The following is a 19,116-nucleotide window of genomic DNA, read 5'->3' on the forward strand; positions in this document are numbered from 1 at the left end:
TGAAAATAAAAAACCCAACTCTTTGTTTCTTTTTCTCAACTTTTTTTGAAACAATTCATGTATCTCTTGGCCCCTAGGACCAGTACTAAATAAAGACCACAAATAATAACCTGTGTTTTGGTGTTCATGTGCATTTACCATAGAGATAATCTCATCATCTATCACATTTTACAAATGGAAAATATACCATAAGGATGGGGCACTTCTACTTATGCAATTATATTATTTTTTTTTTAAATTCCACAGTCAGGGCATGTTACCTGATAGTCTGAGGGGGTTTTATGGACAGATTATTTTCCTGAGTTTTATCTTTAGAGTGTAAAATGAATAAAGAAGTATTTACTATATACCTGGAAATATATGCCCAATTGTAAAATTCAGCTATGGTTTATAATTCTCCCTCCTACCATTAAAAACATATAGACATACAAAAAACAAAAACAAAATGCCACGCAAAGTCTCATGTTATCTATAGGACCAAAGCAGTGGTGAACAGAGTTTTCACTTTAAATGGAATCAGGAAAAATAGAAATGTACCTTAATATTGAATGTCACTTCTTTCAGATACTGGGATTCCAGATATTGAAATACAAAACAGTGGAACTTCTCATGATAGTACTTCTATGCAAGGTACAGTAAACAGTGTACTTCTTTCTGTAACTGCTTAATATGTGACCCCTGGGGGTGGAAAGGGGATAAGCTCCTATGTTGATACTTTTCATATAAGGAAAATAAATAAATAAGTTTAACTTTCTTACTTCATGATAGAGGAAAAAGTTTGCAGCGTTTATTGAGACTATGTATTTAGAGACTAATAATTTTACATATACAATGTGAGCAAATTTCTTGTATGTTTATCCATTAAAAGGATGTACATTTATATGTTAGGCATATTCTAAAAATGCAAAATGTGAATATAATTTACCTTTCAGAAGTATAAAATAATATGCTTTTTAAATCTTACTACTTTACTGTTTGTAAATGGCACAGGTAGAATAATCGTAACCTATCAATATTTGCAAAGTATTCTAGGCAACATTCTTATCAATATTTAAGTCCTGATGCTAATTTTAGATAATTTTTGAAACCAACTAAATATGAAAATAAGAGCAGGACTTGTAATACATAATTTACAGGATTCTCACAACTGTTTAAATCCTTTATAATATTTTTTAAAGTATTTAGTAGTAAGAAAATAGGGGGGAAAATCAATATAGTCTCATTGGAGCGCAAAGACAGCTAAAAATAAAAATTGAACACTGGAGTTTCTCAGTGTCTTTCTAATGCAGTTTTCTAGCCCTCTGTATGCAGATTACATTTATTTTCACATTCATGTCTCACTCTAATAAAAAAGAAAAGGCATCTCCATGAGAAAACGATTTCCTAACTTTCAAAAAAGAAGACAACCACAGAAAGGTTGCCTGCTGGATGTTTAACTAATCTGTGCCTTTCCACGGTGTAATGACGGATATCTATGAAGGCAACAGAACTGGATGTGACCAAAAGATCCATGTGGGTTCATCTGTGGGTCACCATTTTGTATGGCAACTTCAGAAAATTTAGAAATCCTGACTCAGGTAGTTTTGCACATCATCTTTGCAAAACCAGGAGTGTTAGAGATCATGGATCTTCTGGTAATGCCTGATTCTGCTGCAGCTGGATAGAACTAACTAATGCATTAACTTTTGTGAAAGCATGTATGTTTAGCTCACTCAATAAAGCTTTTGCTGTTTCTTATCCCTCTTTTGCTTACCTGCTTTCTTCCCTCAACTTAAAAGCTCTGTTTGTGTGAGCAAAGCCAATTTGGATGGGACTCAGTGTTTATCCAATCAGTACACTACAGTGAAACATATAAATAAAGCCCCACTAGTTGTGGTTGCCACCATAGATCTAAGATAGGGTTGAACAAGTCTGAAGCATTTGATCCCTTCTGAATCTGTGACACACACATATAGACCCAGTCTTTAAGGAGCATTGAGCTTGATTGAACCTTTCTTTGTGGGATGTAAGGTCAGCTTTGTAACTGTAAGAGGTAAACCATCACTGGGTTGTATCTTTATTTTCCTTTAATTACCCTTCATTATCCTTTAATCCTATACTCCCAATTTATTGCTGTTTGTTTAATATATATATATATATATATATATATATATATATATATATAATTATTTTAGTTCACAGTAGTAACATCTTTCTACTAACTTTCTAACTCTGAGATAAATATAAATTTTTGAACTGTCCAAAGTTGTTGCTTCATTTCCATGCAACAAACAACAGATAACTTATCCATGGAAAGTCAGTTAGGCGATATAAGGAAAAGCTAGATTCACTATTTGGCTCAGTTTTTTATTTTAATGGAGTCTCCAAAGAATGGCTTTTGCACATTAATTTGTGATTAGGAGAGGACACATTTAATATTTGTTTTCAGTGAGCATGCTTTTAATAAGCTCTCCTAGTTTTTACTGGGTAAACAGGAGAGAATTAGCTCTACCTTTAAAAGGATTGAGATGGAACATATTTTAAAGCAAGGGGATTAACTTTTATATATATTTTTTCAAATTATAAATCAAATTGTCTAGCATTTGTGGTTAATATTTTCAATATATGGTAAAGTATGGTGGGTTAATAATTCTTACTAAATGTCTGCCTTTTAGGTTATGTTAAATAGTATTCTTGATAAAAGTGGTAAAAATGAAAAAGTACACATTCCCACATCTCTTAGAAGAGCATTTAAGCATGGTAAATGATAAAGTTCCTCTCATCAATTTATGAAAAACTAGAGTAAATGCCTTTTATTAATATGAGAGTAGAGTCACAATTTAATATCCAAAAGAAATTATTTTATGAGCAAAACCAATTTATTCTATTCCAGGGGAATAGGTGCCAGAAAATATTATCAGAGTTAAATATAATTCATCAAATCAATCAATTCAAATAATTACCAAAAAAATCTTAATAATATTACTTTTTTGTTTAAGATGTTCAGAATTAAAAGATTACTTTTATATGTACCTATGAACTAAAGAAAATGTATTATGCTTGGAAAACAAAATGCAAGCTTAACCATTGATTTTCCATTCTGCCTAATAATTTTGCTCTTGTGTGTTATCGTTCCTTTCTTTTGTGACATATTTTGATACTGTTTTCATCTTTTTCACTTCCCTCAGTTACCCATTTTTAACTTGGAAGATTATTTCCCAGCATTGTTTGTGAGGTTCAATTTATGCATGCCAATCCAATGCCATTTCCACAACTCATCTTCATCACAACAAACAATTCCAGCATCAGTGAAGTCTTTTCCTATTGTCAATAGCTCTGCTGGATAGAAATCTATTATTCCCTTAGTGCTTTTTCTCTGAAATTCAGTTAGTCGTTTTGTGACATTTCCTTAAGAGGACTTGGAAGAATGTTGCTTGGCCATGATTAGAAGTAATAAAGTCATATATAGGAGCCTTCGCTGGAGGTCCAGTGGTTAAGACTTCATGTTTCCAATGCAACGGGTGCAGGTTTGATCCCTGGTCAGGGAACAAAGATCCCACATGCCACGTGGTGTGGCCAAATAAGTAAATAAATAGTAAAATAACTAAAAAAAAAAAAACACCTCGTATATAGTTTTATGATAATTTCCACAAACTGCCCATGTACTAGGATTCTTATATGTATTCTAAATCTCTTCAGGTTAGTTATTTTATGTCTTTTATGCTTTGAATGTTTGACAGACAAGGTATCATGCACAGATCACTTTCTGATAAAAGGGTTTCTGTATCCCTTATATTTTAGCAGTCTATGATAGCAACTCCTCCTGTATATTTTAAGGTGATTAAAAAATGAATACACACCCACTCTGATAGCGGTGTCCACTATTGCTGGCAGTGAAGGATATACACTAATATCCTCCCACATAGATTCCCATAACTCAGTTAGGGGCCCACAAGACAGAACATCAACCATCTTATCAATCAATCTCCGTTTCACATAAAATAAACATACCGGGTGTCATTAAGTGTACCTTCAGATCAATGATTTTTGCAAATGACATTCAAGTACCATTTGCGTAGTGCATTTTTGCTGATAAAAGCAAATTAAATTAGCACAACAAGTGAGCTGATAAAAACTAAAACCGAACAACAGTACCACTAGCTAACAAAGTAATATTTTCTCTTTACTGCATTCTGCCATTTAGTTATTATCTTATTGGAAATCTAATTATAATCCTTTTACTCCCTAGTCAAACTTCACAGTTTTTGCAAGCTTAGCACTGACAAGTGATTTCATTACCTTTGATTGCCCGTGTCCGAATTGACTTAACTTCACTTGGAGACCTAAAAGCGCTCTCAGTTTCTCAGATTCCCTGTTTGCACATTACAGCAACAGCTCCTTTAATTAATTAACATGAACAGCAGTAGCATGAACTGCTGAACAGAAAATAACATCATTTTATGATCACAGGGAGACTTCTCCTTTTGCATGTTTATACCTTAGTTAACTTTTGTATGACTATATTTCATTGTTAGGGACTACTGGTACAGTGCATGTTTCTTTAGTTTTTGAAAATTGATATCATCATCTTAATAATAATAATAGATAAAACAAATCCAGAATATGAAACTTCTATATTTTAGAAAACAGATAACAGCCTTCATGAACTGACTTTCTAGTAACAAAATAAAATAATTTTTTAAAAAGTTCAGAGGAAATAACATCATAAAGTACAAGGGCACACAATGACACATTACTCCCATTTCTGCCACTGCATGTGTTTGGGAAGAAAACAAAACAATACAAAAACACTAGGAGCTGCTTTTGCAAGAGGAATGTCAATATCTTTGAATAATTTTTACATTTGTTTTTTTGCCTACATGCTTGACAATTACACAAAATGGTTTAACACTGGAATATATTTTTCATCTGATATTTTTTCAAATATATGGTGGAATCTTGAATAATTTTCCCTTCTTTTTGATACTAACACACCAGAAGTAGATAAGAAATCCAACCTACATGTCAAAGTTAAGCAAAATTTGATGTGAAAAATAAACGTATTAAACCATTTGTTCCCTCTGAATCATTTTTGTTCAGAAAAAAATGTGGGAGCTTATTCAAAGAGTATAAACTTACCGTTCTGATATGTAAAATCCATGATCTCATCTATGCAGCATTTGGTGAAGATGCCACTGAAGAATTAAAGCAAAGTGACTAAAGTGTTATTTGACTCTAAAAGCAACAGACACAATTTTAACATCTCTATGTTAATAAGAACACATATTTTACAATGTAATTTAATATACATATATTTATAGTATAGAATTTTAAATATATTTATACTATGAAATATATATGAATATGTATATTCTTATCCATTTTTCTCAAAATCAATTTGAACAGTGTTTATCCTTCCTTGACCTTTGACACCTCATTATCGTCTCTCCTTGTTGCTCACTTGGTAACTAAAACTACATTTTTCCAAAGAGCTTAAGATGCCATACCAGTATTTATTGAAAACAATTACCCTTGGGCTAAGATTGTCATTGCAGGATTTGATAAAATAGCAAGGAAAGTGATATTAGGGGCAAGTAAGGGGACTGGAAAAGAGAAATCAACATATGATTTCTTGCCATGTATGTGATATGACAAGAAAAACTAAAAGGAGAACAGATAGAATTTCTCTACAGACTTTTCTCCTAACTTCCACCAGAGTGTGGTTTACATCTTTCTCTAGGGGTTCTATAGACTATTTCCTGCCCTGCCCTCATAACCATTAATTTCCCTCCCCTTTAATGTCTTGTCTTGTGTTGAAAGATATACATAGGCACTATAATATTCCCAGTGTTAAGTAGAAATGTTCTCTTATAAAGTAGAAATGCATAGCATGCCAGCAATTATAAGGATTGTGGGAAGTGGGTCCTCTTTCCTCATAAATATGCCCTTTGAGAGAGGGAGACTTTTACCACCCAAAGAAACTTTACTGCAACTGCCATCATAGAGTGTGAAAAGGCTGTAGCACACACCCCACAGAAAAAATCCTAACATCTTTCTCTAAAGCAGCAACATTTTTTTTCCTGTAAGATTCATTAGATGGCCTCATTCTTTTTCCTTTCTATTCCAGGAAGTATTTGTCTCTCATTTTCTTCATCCTCCACAGGATCTTTATTTTAACTGATTGTACCTCCCAGCCCATGTCATACCTCTTTGCTGTGAAATACCTGTCAGATTATAGCACACATTATGCTTCTATTTCTTTCTTAGGAGAATATGACAAACATTACTTGATACTTTAGGGCTTGGTTTTCATGGAGTGGCTTGCATCACTTACCACTGCATTGTTAAAAGAATATTTGCAGTGACTAAAAGGCTGTCATGCTAATTATGATGATAACATAAAATCTCATCTACAGATCTAAGACTTACAAGTCTAGCTATATCTCACTCACATAATAGATGAAATTGTAGTTGTAGGGACAGCAAGATAGTGAGACTTGCAAGACAAAATAACAATAGGTTGTTCTGCTACTAAGCATTTTACAGTCTACAGGGGTAATTCATTAATTAACAGGTCTTTCTGACTATAGTATAGGAAGAGTTGTTTAACTCAACTTGTATAACTGTTTAGTCACTTTATGCCTCATCCTCTTTACGTATGCAATACAATTTTTTAAGCTGAAGAGTCACCCTATCCCACTTACCAACCCAGATACACCTAAGGTATATGCAAAAGGAAAGCCTTTCTTGAATTAAAAGTTTAGTTTTATTTTTCACTTTCACATCTCTGTTTTAATTAAGAAAACAGACAGCATTTTCATAGAAGGCTGTAATCATAGGCCACTGTTGTCACATCACTTAAAAATAGAATTATTATATTACTGACATGTTGATGTGAGATGGTTCTATGCCAAGATGCTTATCACTCTTGGAATGAGGAATTGATATTCTAAAATTGGAACAGTGAAAAAGGAAAGACAATACCTAATATTTGTATAACTTGGTGAGATTTTTCCATTATTTTTCTTTTTTGGGGGGCTTAATTTTAAAAGGTAATTTATTGGGTGACTTAACTGACACTTCAGAGGATAGATTCAGGCCTGGCTGGATCCAGAAACCAAAATAATAAATCCATTCAAAATGTCTTCCTTCCCAGTTCCTCCCAGTCTCCCTTCACTTTGAAGACTTTGATTTTTTCTTTTTAGATTTGGCTAGGTTTTCTTGTTCCATTCCATAAAATGTTGCAAGTCCAGGCTTACTGCTAGCTCTCTCATTGGTAACATATTCCATCATAAGGAGGAACTTGTCTTTGTGCCATTCTTTTTTTTTTTTTTTTTTTTTTTTGCGATTCACGGGCCTCTCACTGTTGTGGCCTCTCCCATTGCGGAGCACAGGCTCCGGATGCGCAGGCTCAGCTGCCATGGCCCACGGGCCTAGCCGCCCCACAGCATGTGGGATCTTCCCGGACTGGGGCATGAACCCGTGTCCCCTGCATCAGCAGGCGGACTCTCAACCACTGCGCCACCAGGGAAGTCCTGTCCCATTCTTAATTCACACATCCTCTAGCAGGATTATTCCTGTGTGATATTTAAGAAAGGTATAATTAACCCCTATTTTATAAGTAGGAAAATAACCCAAGAGAAGTTAATTGGCTTGCTATTGGTAATGGGTTCTAAAACACAGGAATCTTAACTCCCTTACCCATTGTTTTCACTATCAATCCATATTGGTAATATTATTATCAATCCAAATCTGTAAAAATCTCTCATAGTTAGTAAGCTAGCTAGGATATTTAACTAGACTTTAATATTCTCCCATGCAAAACAATGCAGCAGGGCTGGGGTGGGGAAAGGCTTCTCCAGTTTGTAGTTAATTAACCAAAATAGACTAAAGCCAACTATAATTTAATAATCACTTCTGCCTTAAAACTTTGCATAGATTGGGGTAATACTTACAAAAATTACACAAATGCAATCTCTCTTTTCTATTTAAAGCTATGTAGAGAAGCTGAAGTAGGAGTAGAAAAATACTTTTCTATTTGTGGCTAAACTCACATCACCCTATTGGAATGAGGCCTTAACAGATTTTCAGTTATCTAATTTTAGGCTAGGATTCTTTTCTGTGGGCCATTAGCAGAAAGTTTTATTTGTTGCTCTCAGGAACTTTTTTCTCATTTTTGATGGCCATGTAACATTCAATTTTGGAAATTAAAGTGAATTTAAAGAAAAACATTGTTTAGAATTTTTTACAGACCTCCTTGACATTCCTTAATCTGTTAATCACAAAGTTTATGATTTACTTGTTTAATGTTTAAAGATTAACATCAGTAGTAATCCACATATTTAAGTTGGAATCTACTTTACCTCAGTTATACAAATGGTTATTTGGATAATGCTTTCACCAATTCCTCTATTAGCTTTTAAGAAAGCATCATTTTTTTATAAACATTTCTTCTTTATTTCCCTATTCTCCCATAATTTAAGTGCTCTTATTTTCTTTAAAACAATACAAATGAATGTCATGTTGATCTTAGCATTGGTGAGTAACTACTTAAAATCAGTGAGGCCAGGGAGATCAGCTCCGTCCTTTGTGACCACCTAGAAGAGTGGGACATGGAGGCTGGGAGGGAGGGAGATGCAAGAGGGAAGAGAAATGGGGATATATGCATATGTATAACTGATTCACTTTGTTATAAAGCAGAAACTAACACACCATTGTAATGCAATTATACTCCCATACAGATATTTTAAAAATTTTAAAATAAAATGAGTGAGGCAAAACCTGCAACTCAAATCTTACAATCTCTTGGTAACTGCATTTCAACCTTCTATGGGAAATGTTGGATGTGGTCATTTTTAACGTTGTTCAAATTAACATTTAATGTTTTTCCATTACTCTCATTTTCATTTTTCTCCATATTTTGATTCAATTTTATGATTACTTTGAATTGAGAAATTACAGTGTTTTTCTAACATTTCAGCATACAAAAGGAGTAGCTAAAAGTTATAAAAAGAAGAACATAGTTCTACTTTTAAATTACATTAAGAATTTTACTCGCGGTCCAGTGGTTAAGACTCTGTGCTTCCACTGTAGGGGGTGCGGGTTCGATCCCTGGTCAGGTAACTGAGATCCTGCAAGCCGAGTGGTGTAGCCAAAAAAAATAAATAAATAAAAAGCTAAAAAGCAAGAAAACAAACAAAAGCTAAAACTATAAAGCTTCTAGAAGAAAACTTAGAAGAGTATCTTTGCAAACTTTGGTTAGGCAAAGTCTTTTTAGAAAGGACATAAAAAGCACTAACGATGAAAAATTGTTAATTGGGTTTCATAAAAGATTTTAAAATCTGTTCATCCAAAGATGTCAAGAAAATCAAAAGACAAGTCAAAGACTGGGAAGAAATATTTGCATTACATACAGCCAATGAAAGACTTGTGTTACAGCTCAATAATAAAAATAAAAAATAATTATTACATTAAAATACTTCCAATATGCATCCTGTACAAATCTCAAGTAAATTTGACCTTACAAATCCATCTTGTAACTGTACTTATGGAAGGTAGGTGATAACGACCCTAGATTTTTTTACAGCAATGACATAGCACGTAAGTAGCTTACTTCTTTTTACCATGACATCATCTACAACAAGAAGTAGTGAAAGAATATGGCATTCTACATATGACATAAGTGCTTAGAATGACTTAGTATGGCTCCTAACATAGCATTCCATGAATACTAGTTTTTATTTATTCTCCTTTCCCTTTCTTTCTCCTCCCAGCTGGAAAGTAGAGTTCACATATTTCTAGAGTTCTTAGTATAGCTCAAAATTTGCAGGTCTGTGTATTGAACACATGCACTTTTGTTGCTGTTTTATAACTGGTCTATAGGAAGCACAGTGAAGTGATGGGAAGAAGTCTAGTAGTCAAGGTTGCTCAGTTACTAACTGGCTAACTCAGTTAACTAACACTGAGAAGTCATTCAATTTCTCTCTCCCTTAATTTTAGTAAAATAGTAATATTTGCCTAATCCTCCTCGTCAATAAGTTAGATCCATACTCTTTGACAAGTATAAATACAGTATATTATTATTACTATGCCCTATAAAATACATATGAAGTTAACATTTGTGTTTGTATATGTAGATTTTATTAAAGGTGAAATAATTGACATATAATTAATATATAAAACCATCTCTAAAACATATGTTCTTCTGTGTACAGTTGTGGTAAATATATTTTTATATTTTACCCTCATATGAGAATAGGAAGATAGCCATATCCCTTTCTAGGGTGTTTCTTACAAGAACTAGAGAGTAAATAAAAGAGAAAAGCGTATATTAAAGAATTAATTCACAAAAACAAAGTGAGTTAAATGCAAGTGAGAGAGGTTGATACTCCATTATTATACCATTTACAAAGAAAATCGACTTGTACTGGTCTTTGTTTTTTATTATTATTCTTTTTTATTTTTATTTTTTTTTACATCTTTATTGGAGTATAATTGCTTACAATGGTGTGTTAGTTTCTGCTTTATGACAAAGTGAATTAGTTATACATATACATATGTTCCCATATCTCTTCCCTCTTGCATCTCCCTCCCTCCCACCCTCCCTATCCCACCCCTCTAGGTGGTCACAAAGCACCGAGCTGACCTCCCTGTGCTATCGGGCTGCTTCCCACTAGCTATTTATTTTATGTTTGGTAGTGTATATATGTCCTTGCCACTCCCTCGCTTTGTCACAGCTTACCTTTCCCCCTCCCCATATCCTCAAGTCCATTCTCTAGTGGTCTTTGTTTTGATTAAAGTATAAGTCCGAAATTTTTTAAGGCTAATAAGGCTAAGTGGGTTATTATTTTCACTAAACCTCCATTTTTTTTTGAATAAGTGCTACATTATAAAAATAAGCACTAGAGGGCTTCCCTGGTGGCGCAGTGGTTGAGAGTCTGCCTGCCGATGCAGAGGACATGGGTTCGTGCCCCGGTCCGGGAAGATCCCACATGCCGCGGAGCGGCTGGGCCCGTGAGCCATGGCCGCTGAGCCTGCGCGTCCGTAGCCTGTGCTCCACAGCGGGAGAGGCCACAACAGTGAGAGGCCCGTGTACCGCAAAAAAAAAAAAAAAAATAATAAGCACTAGACCTTTCTGAAAAATGACTCTAAAACAATGCTTTTCTCTAGAGAAAGAGGAATAAAATGCTATACTTTTATTTATCTGCCCCTATCTTGCAAAGTTCTACTTTTCCTACTCACAGATTAGAAGCACTGTATTTATATTACTGTACTAATATCTAACTGGACCCCCAACTAACCTCAGTACTGTTGCTTATTTGATTTGAGAATGTCCCATTCTGAACATGTTTGACAATTGAAGTAAACTTCATATAAATAATTGCATATTTAATTTGGATTGAACCTAAGACTAAAGTGGAGCATTAATCAGCATGTTTTTTTTTTTTTCTTTCTCTTAGGTCAGGAAAACATGACTTTTAAATGTGATCTTATTTAGTGCCATATAACATAATGCCCATTTGAAAATTAGAAACATATCACTAATTAGGCAACTTCAAGAAAACAGAAAGCATAATACTTAACAGGAGAAATCATTTATAAAATATTGGCATCTGTTCAAGAATAAGTTAGCTACCCACCAAAATAAAGGTTTGATAGCTCAAAGTATGCCTGTGATGAAGCCTAGTAGTTTTTAAGGAAATCCCTTTGTTTATATAAGTGAATTAGTGGTGACGCAACACTTGGAAGGAAATATGAGCTCTGGGTAGAAAATGTAATTTTTTCTAAACTTAAATTTAAGCCTTCAAAAATGTTATAGACATGTTTCTTTGTAGTTTTCAAAAAATAGTGAGAAGTTACTTTTAAATAATCATCCTGTCAGGGAAGGAAATCTCACCCTGAAAGGAAATTGCAATCATTAACAAAGATTTTGATTCAGAGAAAACGGTGTGGATCTTTACTCATGTTTTAGACTGTGAAGGGGGAAAAAAAACCTTTTTAAATGGCTTGCTTATTAAGCTGGTCATGCATTTCACTGCAGGTTGTAAAGCAGTAGAACATGCACAAGAGGCTCATAAGCATATTTTAGAGTTAGGAAATATCATTTACACCATTTTTATATTGTTAATATCGCACCCAGAGAATTTGCTTAAGCTTCAAATTACTGTAAATCTACAGTTTTGCTCACCTTTGTATAATTTTGTTTTTAATAGAACGAGGCCCACATCAATAAATATATGATTAAGGGATATGTGTAATAAAATAATACATTTATTACACACAGATTTATTCAAATATTGAACATATATAGCACAGCAAAATACTATAAAGCCAATTTGTGGTTTTTAGTGAAGTTCATTAAGTAGATTTTGGATTTTCTTTGTTGGAATGAAATTTTGACCGGTTTTATTGTTTTTTCTGTGCAGCCTGAACACTGATGCCGGAACTCCAACTGATCATAGGCACGAATAGGGTGCTGTAGCAGTTACCTGCTTATCTAGTGCTGTAATTCTTTAAAATTCATACTCAGATTCTTAAAATATGGAACCATCTATTACTATTTGTTCATTACTGATAATTAGAACCTGGCACGTACAGGAAAAATGTGTTAGAGAATGGGCTTCACAAGTGTTTAGGGGATAATCGTAATGATGATTGAACTTGATACTTTACACTTCTATAACCCCTTTCTTCCATGGAGTTCATAGTGCTACATAAACATTATCACATTAAACCAGAGAGCATCCTAGTGGGGTAAGTAGGCGGAAGAATTTTTAAGACATAGAAAATTCTATTTCTAAATGCTGTGACAGAAATTAAAATGCAGACACACCTACTTTAAGCTGTGATTACTATGAAATAGCTTTATATTTGGCTGACCCGAGATTTAACAGGCATTAACGTGAGGAGGTAATTCATTTGTGCAAATGATCCATATTTGTTAGCCTTGCTTTGGAGATCACCTTTCTGAAAGAAACACGTTGCCTGTACAGTTCTCTAAGGAAATATGGAGAGCTCTAGTTTGTAGGTTTTACCACACTTAGTTCTTCCTTTGATTTGTTGATGGTGGAGCAAGTCATTTAACACCTTTCTACTAGCATATTCCTTACTGTAAAGAAGGCAATGATAAAAACACATACCTAAGCAACTAAAAATACCTCTTTTATTTTTTTCTGCTCTCCTTCCATCTCCAATACTGTTTCCTCTTCATTAAGCTATCAACAAGCAAACAGACTGAAAAATCTATACACCTAAGAATGGAGAAAGGCAGATATGGTGGGTCAGTCACATCATGGATATTTTCTACTGCTCACCCTCTGGTCTAGAAATGGCCACATGCCTAAGATGTTCCAGTCGTTAGAACCCAATGGGTCATTTGGCTTGAATTGCCCAGGAAATGGCCTCAAATATTTTTAACTGTTTACTTAATGGAGACCTGGCCAAAGGCTGGTGGCAAATACTTGTCATCATTATTTTCATGCCTCCAATGTGCTAAATGGTAGTCTAGTGATCAAAAAAAGTAACTCCCCTCCTAAAGTGCCCTCTTTACACCAAGCAAAACCTAATCCATTGTGTTATTTTTACATCTGCCCTCGAATTAAATTCTGTGACAGAATTATCACTCATCCTATGCAAAAGTCCAACTGAGTTTTTATCCATTCTCCAATAATCAGTTCCCTGTGGCAGTACATGCAATTTTTACTGGAATGCCCAGCTTCCCTACACATTTTAAAATATCACATTAATTCATATCAGTGTGACATTCCAGTCATTCCATGCTCTGAAGGAATTTTTTCTACGGCTTCTGGTTCTCTCTACATACTGTAGAAGATCTATCTGTGTAGAGTAGGTATGTTGCTTTAACCTAATTCAGTGAAATAGTGCCAAATCAGAAATCAGTTGTGGCGAAGGACCGAGGCAAATAAAATTTTTTAGAACTTTATTAATATCAAATACCTGAATTGAATAACAAAGAGGTGTGACTTAAAAAATAACATCCAGAAACGTCTCATTATTTGATAGTCAAACAGGATATATTGAGCTATAGGGGAAATTGAACAGCATTTTTAAATTAATTAAGTTACTGAAAAATAAATATCTTTTTAAAAATAGGTATGTTAATTGACTTTGGTTGAACTATAAGGAATCCTCGTTCATTTTCTTCTGGCCTTTTTCTACATACCTGCCTTCTTTGTGATGCCTGATTTTAGCTTTTTTTTTTTTCTTAAGCTTCAGATATATACCACAAAAGGCAAGTCTCACACTTACTTGAGTTTGTAACAACCAGGTGTGACCCTTTAAAGATAACTTATCAGCAGAGGCTCATCTCCTGTATGCAGGAGGACACACCAGACTCCTGTGCCATGGGGTATGCCCATGTCAGGCAGTGCTGTGCTAAGCGAGGGACTGTATGGGCCTTCTATTTTATTTTTTAAATGGTCACATTTGTGTGTATTGAATCCCCCTTTTACTTATCTGATGTATCTTATAGCAATAAACCCTGCCAGCTCTCCTGAAATGTCAGTGTGTGTCACTCCTTGTAAGTTCCCAAGCTCCCTAACATTCCTCTGGAGAGGCTTTGTTCATTGCTCTTCCTGATCTTTAATCTTGTTTACATCCAGAATGCATATTAGATCATCTCTGTTTGGAGCTCAAGTACAAAACCTTTTAAAAACATGAAACATTCAATTACTAATTAGCTATTTCCTGTTCCTAATGAAGTGAGCATGCCAGGTTTGGATTAAAATTCAACTACTGCTCTGCTCTGTTTATGGTTCCAGATGTTTTTGTTTTATCTAGGAGTTTACTTTGACAGCTACTACTAAATGATAAATCACTCATATTATAGGCGAAATGCATTTTGAAATTGAAATGTGGCAAACTTTGAGATTGCTCCAAGGATCAGTGTCAGTTAGCAGGTCAATATTGGCTCCTTCCATATGATCACAGTATTGGCATATGTAAAAGAGTAACAGAATCTGTGTCAACGTTGTACAGCATGCTATACAAGAATCTATTTTGCTACTATCCTCTAAATTTGGAGAAAAAAGTTTAACTACTTTGAAATCTCAACTTATTGTATTCTAAGTAGAAAAATTGATTCATACTAATACTGTCTTCTGCTGGCCTAGTTTTTCTTTGGATTTTTGAACTGCTGTGGAAACACTTCCTGATAGGCCTTATAAACTGGCACATTTAATGAAGGGTGTGGGCAAATGTTTGTCTTTTTTAACAAAGACAAAAATTAAACATAATAAAGGAGGGCGATTTTTCAGAAACTGCATTTTTCTAAAGGAAGATGGTGATTGCTTTTTGCCATTTGTTACTGTGTTTATGTACCTTTTTTTTTTTTTACAGGATGTTACTTTTACCATTGTTTTCAAATTTGTAATGTTCTCAATTTGTATTGCATGATTTAAGTTTTAACTATATTGTATAAATTTCAATTCTGGTAAAATGAGTGTCTGCTATTTGATGTTGAAGAGCTTTCTTTTGACATTTAGGCTGTGTATACAGAGGACAAGGTAGACTGGAAAACAAGCAACTATCTGGTGAATTTTATCAGAATAAAAATCTCAGACACCGCAAAGGAGTCTGAGCAATTCTCTGGGGTGACAGACTACTACACAGTTTCCCCAAATTCAAGCTTTGTTTTCTTCTTCCCTGGAAAAGTTCAGGTGAATTCCATGGGCTCTTAGGCAAAATGCCTGGTTGCCCTCTAATGAAGTCTGAACCTCCAGGTGGTCTAACATAGAACCACATTCTTTTATTCTTCTATTACCTTACCACATCTTTATTTTTGGTTCTGAGGTATTATCCAGAAAACTCCACTGACTCGCAATACCTCTGACACAGAAAAAAAATATTTTAAAGATTTTATACATTAAAGGGGTATGTCTTCCTCCTGACAGTGCTAAGCTTTGACTAGACTGAATTAATATTTTAGATGAGGTATATCAGTCCAACAATGATAATGTATTTTCCTTTATATGTGAAGATGATACAAACATAGACTTTAAGTGTTTTTTAAGCCTGGGTGATGGATTTGTACTGATCATCGACACTTTCTTTCCTTGTTCCGCTTTTGTCACCAAAAGCAAATTTTTATGAGGTAGCTGGATAGAGACTGGGGCTATAAGCCATGGCTATGGAAAAGAGGAAAGTTGGACAAAAAGAGGTGGAATTGTTTTTGGAAATTGTTTCCAACTATAACTTTTACCCACACCATCAAATATTTTCTAACTCTAGAATGGTATGGATTCTTTTGATTACCCATATTTAAATAGATACCAGTTTCACTAAACACTGTGTTTAAAATGATATTCAGAACTTGTCTCCCTTCATGCAGTATACATGGACAGTTAACCTGGGGAGAGGAAACGAAATGTTTCATCAAAGCTGTCATCACCTTAGATCATAGCCAGACATTCCTTTTTCCTTGTTTTGGTAAACCATATGGATCTCAAACATAACATTCTGTACAAAAGGAAAAGTAATGTAGATAACAATAGTCATCATAGCTTATGAAGAGTCTTCTCAGTCTTTGATGTCTTCAGTGCAGTGGAAAGAAAAAAAGGAGCTGTAGCATGCAACTTGAAGGATCTTTGAAAACTGACACATTAACATATAGAAGTGTTAAGAAATTTTAAATTTTACCAATATTAAATCAAGCCTGTAACATCAGATCATTTAAGTTTGTGAAGATAGATGTTTAGTATTTTAAAGTACGTATTAGAATTATTCCTCGGAAAAACTAACTTGTTTTCTTTTTTTTAAAGGAGGTAACTATTACTATTTAGCAATGGCACAACAGTTTTATTCGTCCTGAAAGGTCTTCGCTGGCTTTACATAAATGAAGATGCTTGTGATTCCAGTTTATCTCTGAAACTATTCAACATGGAGTTAATTCAATTGTGTTTATCAGCAAAGCTTTGTTTACCGAAGCAGTTATTCAATCTATATTACATTTTTTTAAAGAAAGAACGTGTGTACATTTTAAAAGCAATGACGTAAACTCTGTTTTTGCAATTGATTGACCAATTTAAGAATATGAGCTAAATCCTAATGACTAAAGTAACTTGACCATATTTGATGCTTTTCTATGCTCACTTCAGCTTAGCTTTTTGTCTTTAAAGGGAAAAAATGCGGTAGTGTGTTAGAGACTAGAAACATATGTATGGTTTCTCTGTTCTACCATATATTAAGTTAAAGTACACCTTCTTTGTTAAAACTGTACTTGCTAAACTTCAGCAAAATAAAAACATTTTGACTTTGTCAATTGAACTGAGTGTTTATTTTCAAATTGCCAACTGTAATTATTGAAGTAGAGTCAGAGCACAAATCAAAATATAAGAACTAAGAACATGTTTGCAAAGCTTCCTCTGGTTTGATTATTTCTAAACAAATATGAACATGCATCTTATTCCATTTCACCTGTTGAAACAATTGTCTCCAATTGTTCTTATTGAATCGCACATGACATTGCCTTTTTCTGGCTGTGTGTGCTTAGTAAACCTGCTTTCAGGGGGAAGGGTTGTATTGGGAAGCAGGAAAAATGTGGTGAATACAGCTGGAAAATATTTTCGGAATATCTATTATTTCAAAAGAGTTTCTCCCGTTTTCAGTGGTGAATGAAAATATGAAGGGCATGTATCTACTTGGGCCCAAAGAAAATCCAGGTCTCCCTCTACCTCCAAATAGTCATTATAGGATAATGAAAAATGAAAGCAAGTGAACAAAATAGCCTAATGATAAGCCAAAACCAGAGCCCTGCCCTACAGTTTATCTAATCTGTCTTCACCTTCTCCTTGGTTCATTTCCACTAATATCCTGGAGGTCACCCAAATTCTGGTTCACCAAGGAACCCACAGTTTTTTCTGTGCAGTGCCACTTCCACTCCTCACCCTTTCTTATAAAAGTTGTGTTGTATCCCAAAATGCTTCTAGCTGGCCAAAGACTGTAGGCCTTCTGTTTGGAAACTGCTTTCTTCCACAAATATTTCCTCTCACCATCAGCTCATCATCATCCTTGTTTATGGAATTTTTAAGAGTCCTGAAAAGGCTAAAGCTCTTCCTCTGCTCTAGAGGAGAAATATTCCTAAGGATTTTTGTTGGTTAAACAGGTGTTCTCTGGTAGTGTACCCTGTCCCCACCATAGCACAATAAGCAGGGTACCAAATAGTTAATCATATGATATTCAGGGTTGCATTATCTAAAGCTTAATGCAATGACCAGAGGAGGTCTGTGCCATTAGCTGCCCAACTCTCAGGGGTCCAGGTGCCCAATACTATCTGTGGTTTAGCCACATCTGCTATAACTTATCCACACTGGCTTAACATTGATGGGAGTGATTTGATTCTGGGTTGCATAGATAACTGGGACTTGAGAAGTGGTGCAACTATAGGAATCTCCTGGTTATTTGGAGCCCAGTTAATTAGCCCATCTGGAAAGAAAGAGCCAGATAATTACCTGGAGTGAAACCTATCCTGCACCACCATGTTTCCTGGGATAGGATTGCTTGCCATTTCAAAGCAAACCCTTGACCACCCTTCCACAGTCTCCTCCTCACTTCTTCCTTCCTCTTCCAACAACATAAGAACCTTAAGAAAAGAAGCTGGGTATAGGATAGGAATTCCTTCATTGCAGGGCAGTGGTTTCACACTATGTCAATTCTTTCTCAGGTATAGACTGTCTTCTAGGGTTGGGAGGATCACTTTTACATCATTGCCCTTGCACTTTCTTTGGAAAACATACAGATTACATTCATCCTGAGACTATGGCTAGATGAGCTGGATCAGTCTCATACAAGCTTAAGGGACTCTGATCTCAAGTTCACTGCTTGTGGAGTAATGGTGGGAGAACACAACTGCTCTCACCTCCACACCTACTCACAGTACCTTCATATATAAATACAATCCTAGGATAAGAGAAGCACCTAACCTTTTGGGGGATCCAACTGTTGTCACTCTTCCCAGATAACTAATACATGTATAAATTCACCCCAAGGGATTTGGTCGTGAAGGCCCCCTCCACCAACAAACACCAACATTGTGCCTTCTTACTCAGGAAAAAGTGTCTCTGCAAATAGCATTGCAAAAATAACTTACAGGGACTTCCCTGGCAGTCAGTGGTTAAGACT

The 19,116-nt window shown here is 34.8% G+C and overlaps 1 protein-coding gene across 2 annotated transcripts in view; it reads left to right on the forward strand.

The window, feature by feature from the left end:
- Window positions 1–17,253, forward strand: part of DACH2 (dachshund family transcription factor 2) — a 654,283-nt gene extending 637,030 nt beyond the window's left edge. Inside the window, exons 10-12 of one of the 2 annotated variants that reach the window (XM_032619765.1) lie at window positions 565–630; window positions 12,405–12,451; window positions 16,758–17,253. In XM_032619765.1, the coding sequence (XP_032475656.1) occupies window positions 565–630; window positions 12,405–12,409 (71 nt within the window). In that variant the 3' untranslated portion in view covers window positions 12,410–12,451; window positions 16,758–17,253. The remainder of the gene's footprint in view (window positions 1–564; window positions 631–12,404; window positions 12,452–16,757) is intronic. The other variant, XM_032619764.1, reaches the window with a different exon arrangement.
- The last annotated feature ends 1,863 nt before the right edge of the window (window positions 17,254–19,116 follow it).

The sequence above is a fragment of the Phocoena sinus genome, chromosome X (genome assembly GCF_008692025.1).
Source record: "Phocoena sinus isolate mPhoSin1 chromosome X, mPhoSin1.pri, whole genome shotgun sequence".
NCBI classification, from domain to species: Eukaryota; Metazoa; Chordata; class Mammalia; order Artiodactyla; family Phocoenidae; genus Phocoena; species Phocoena sinus.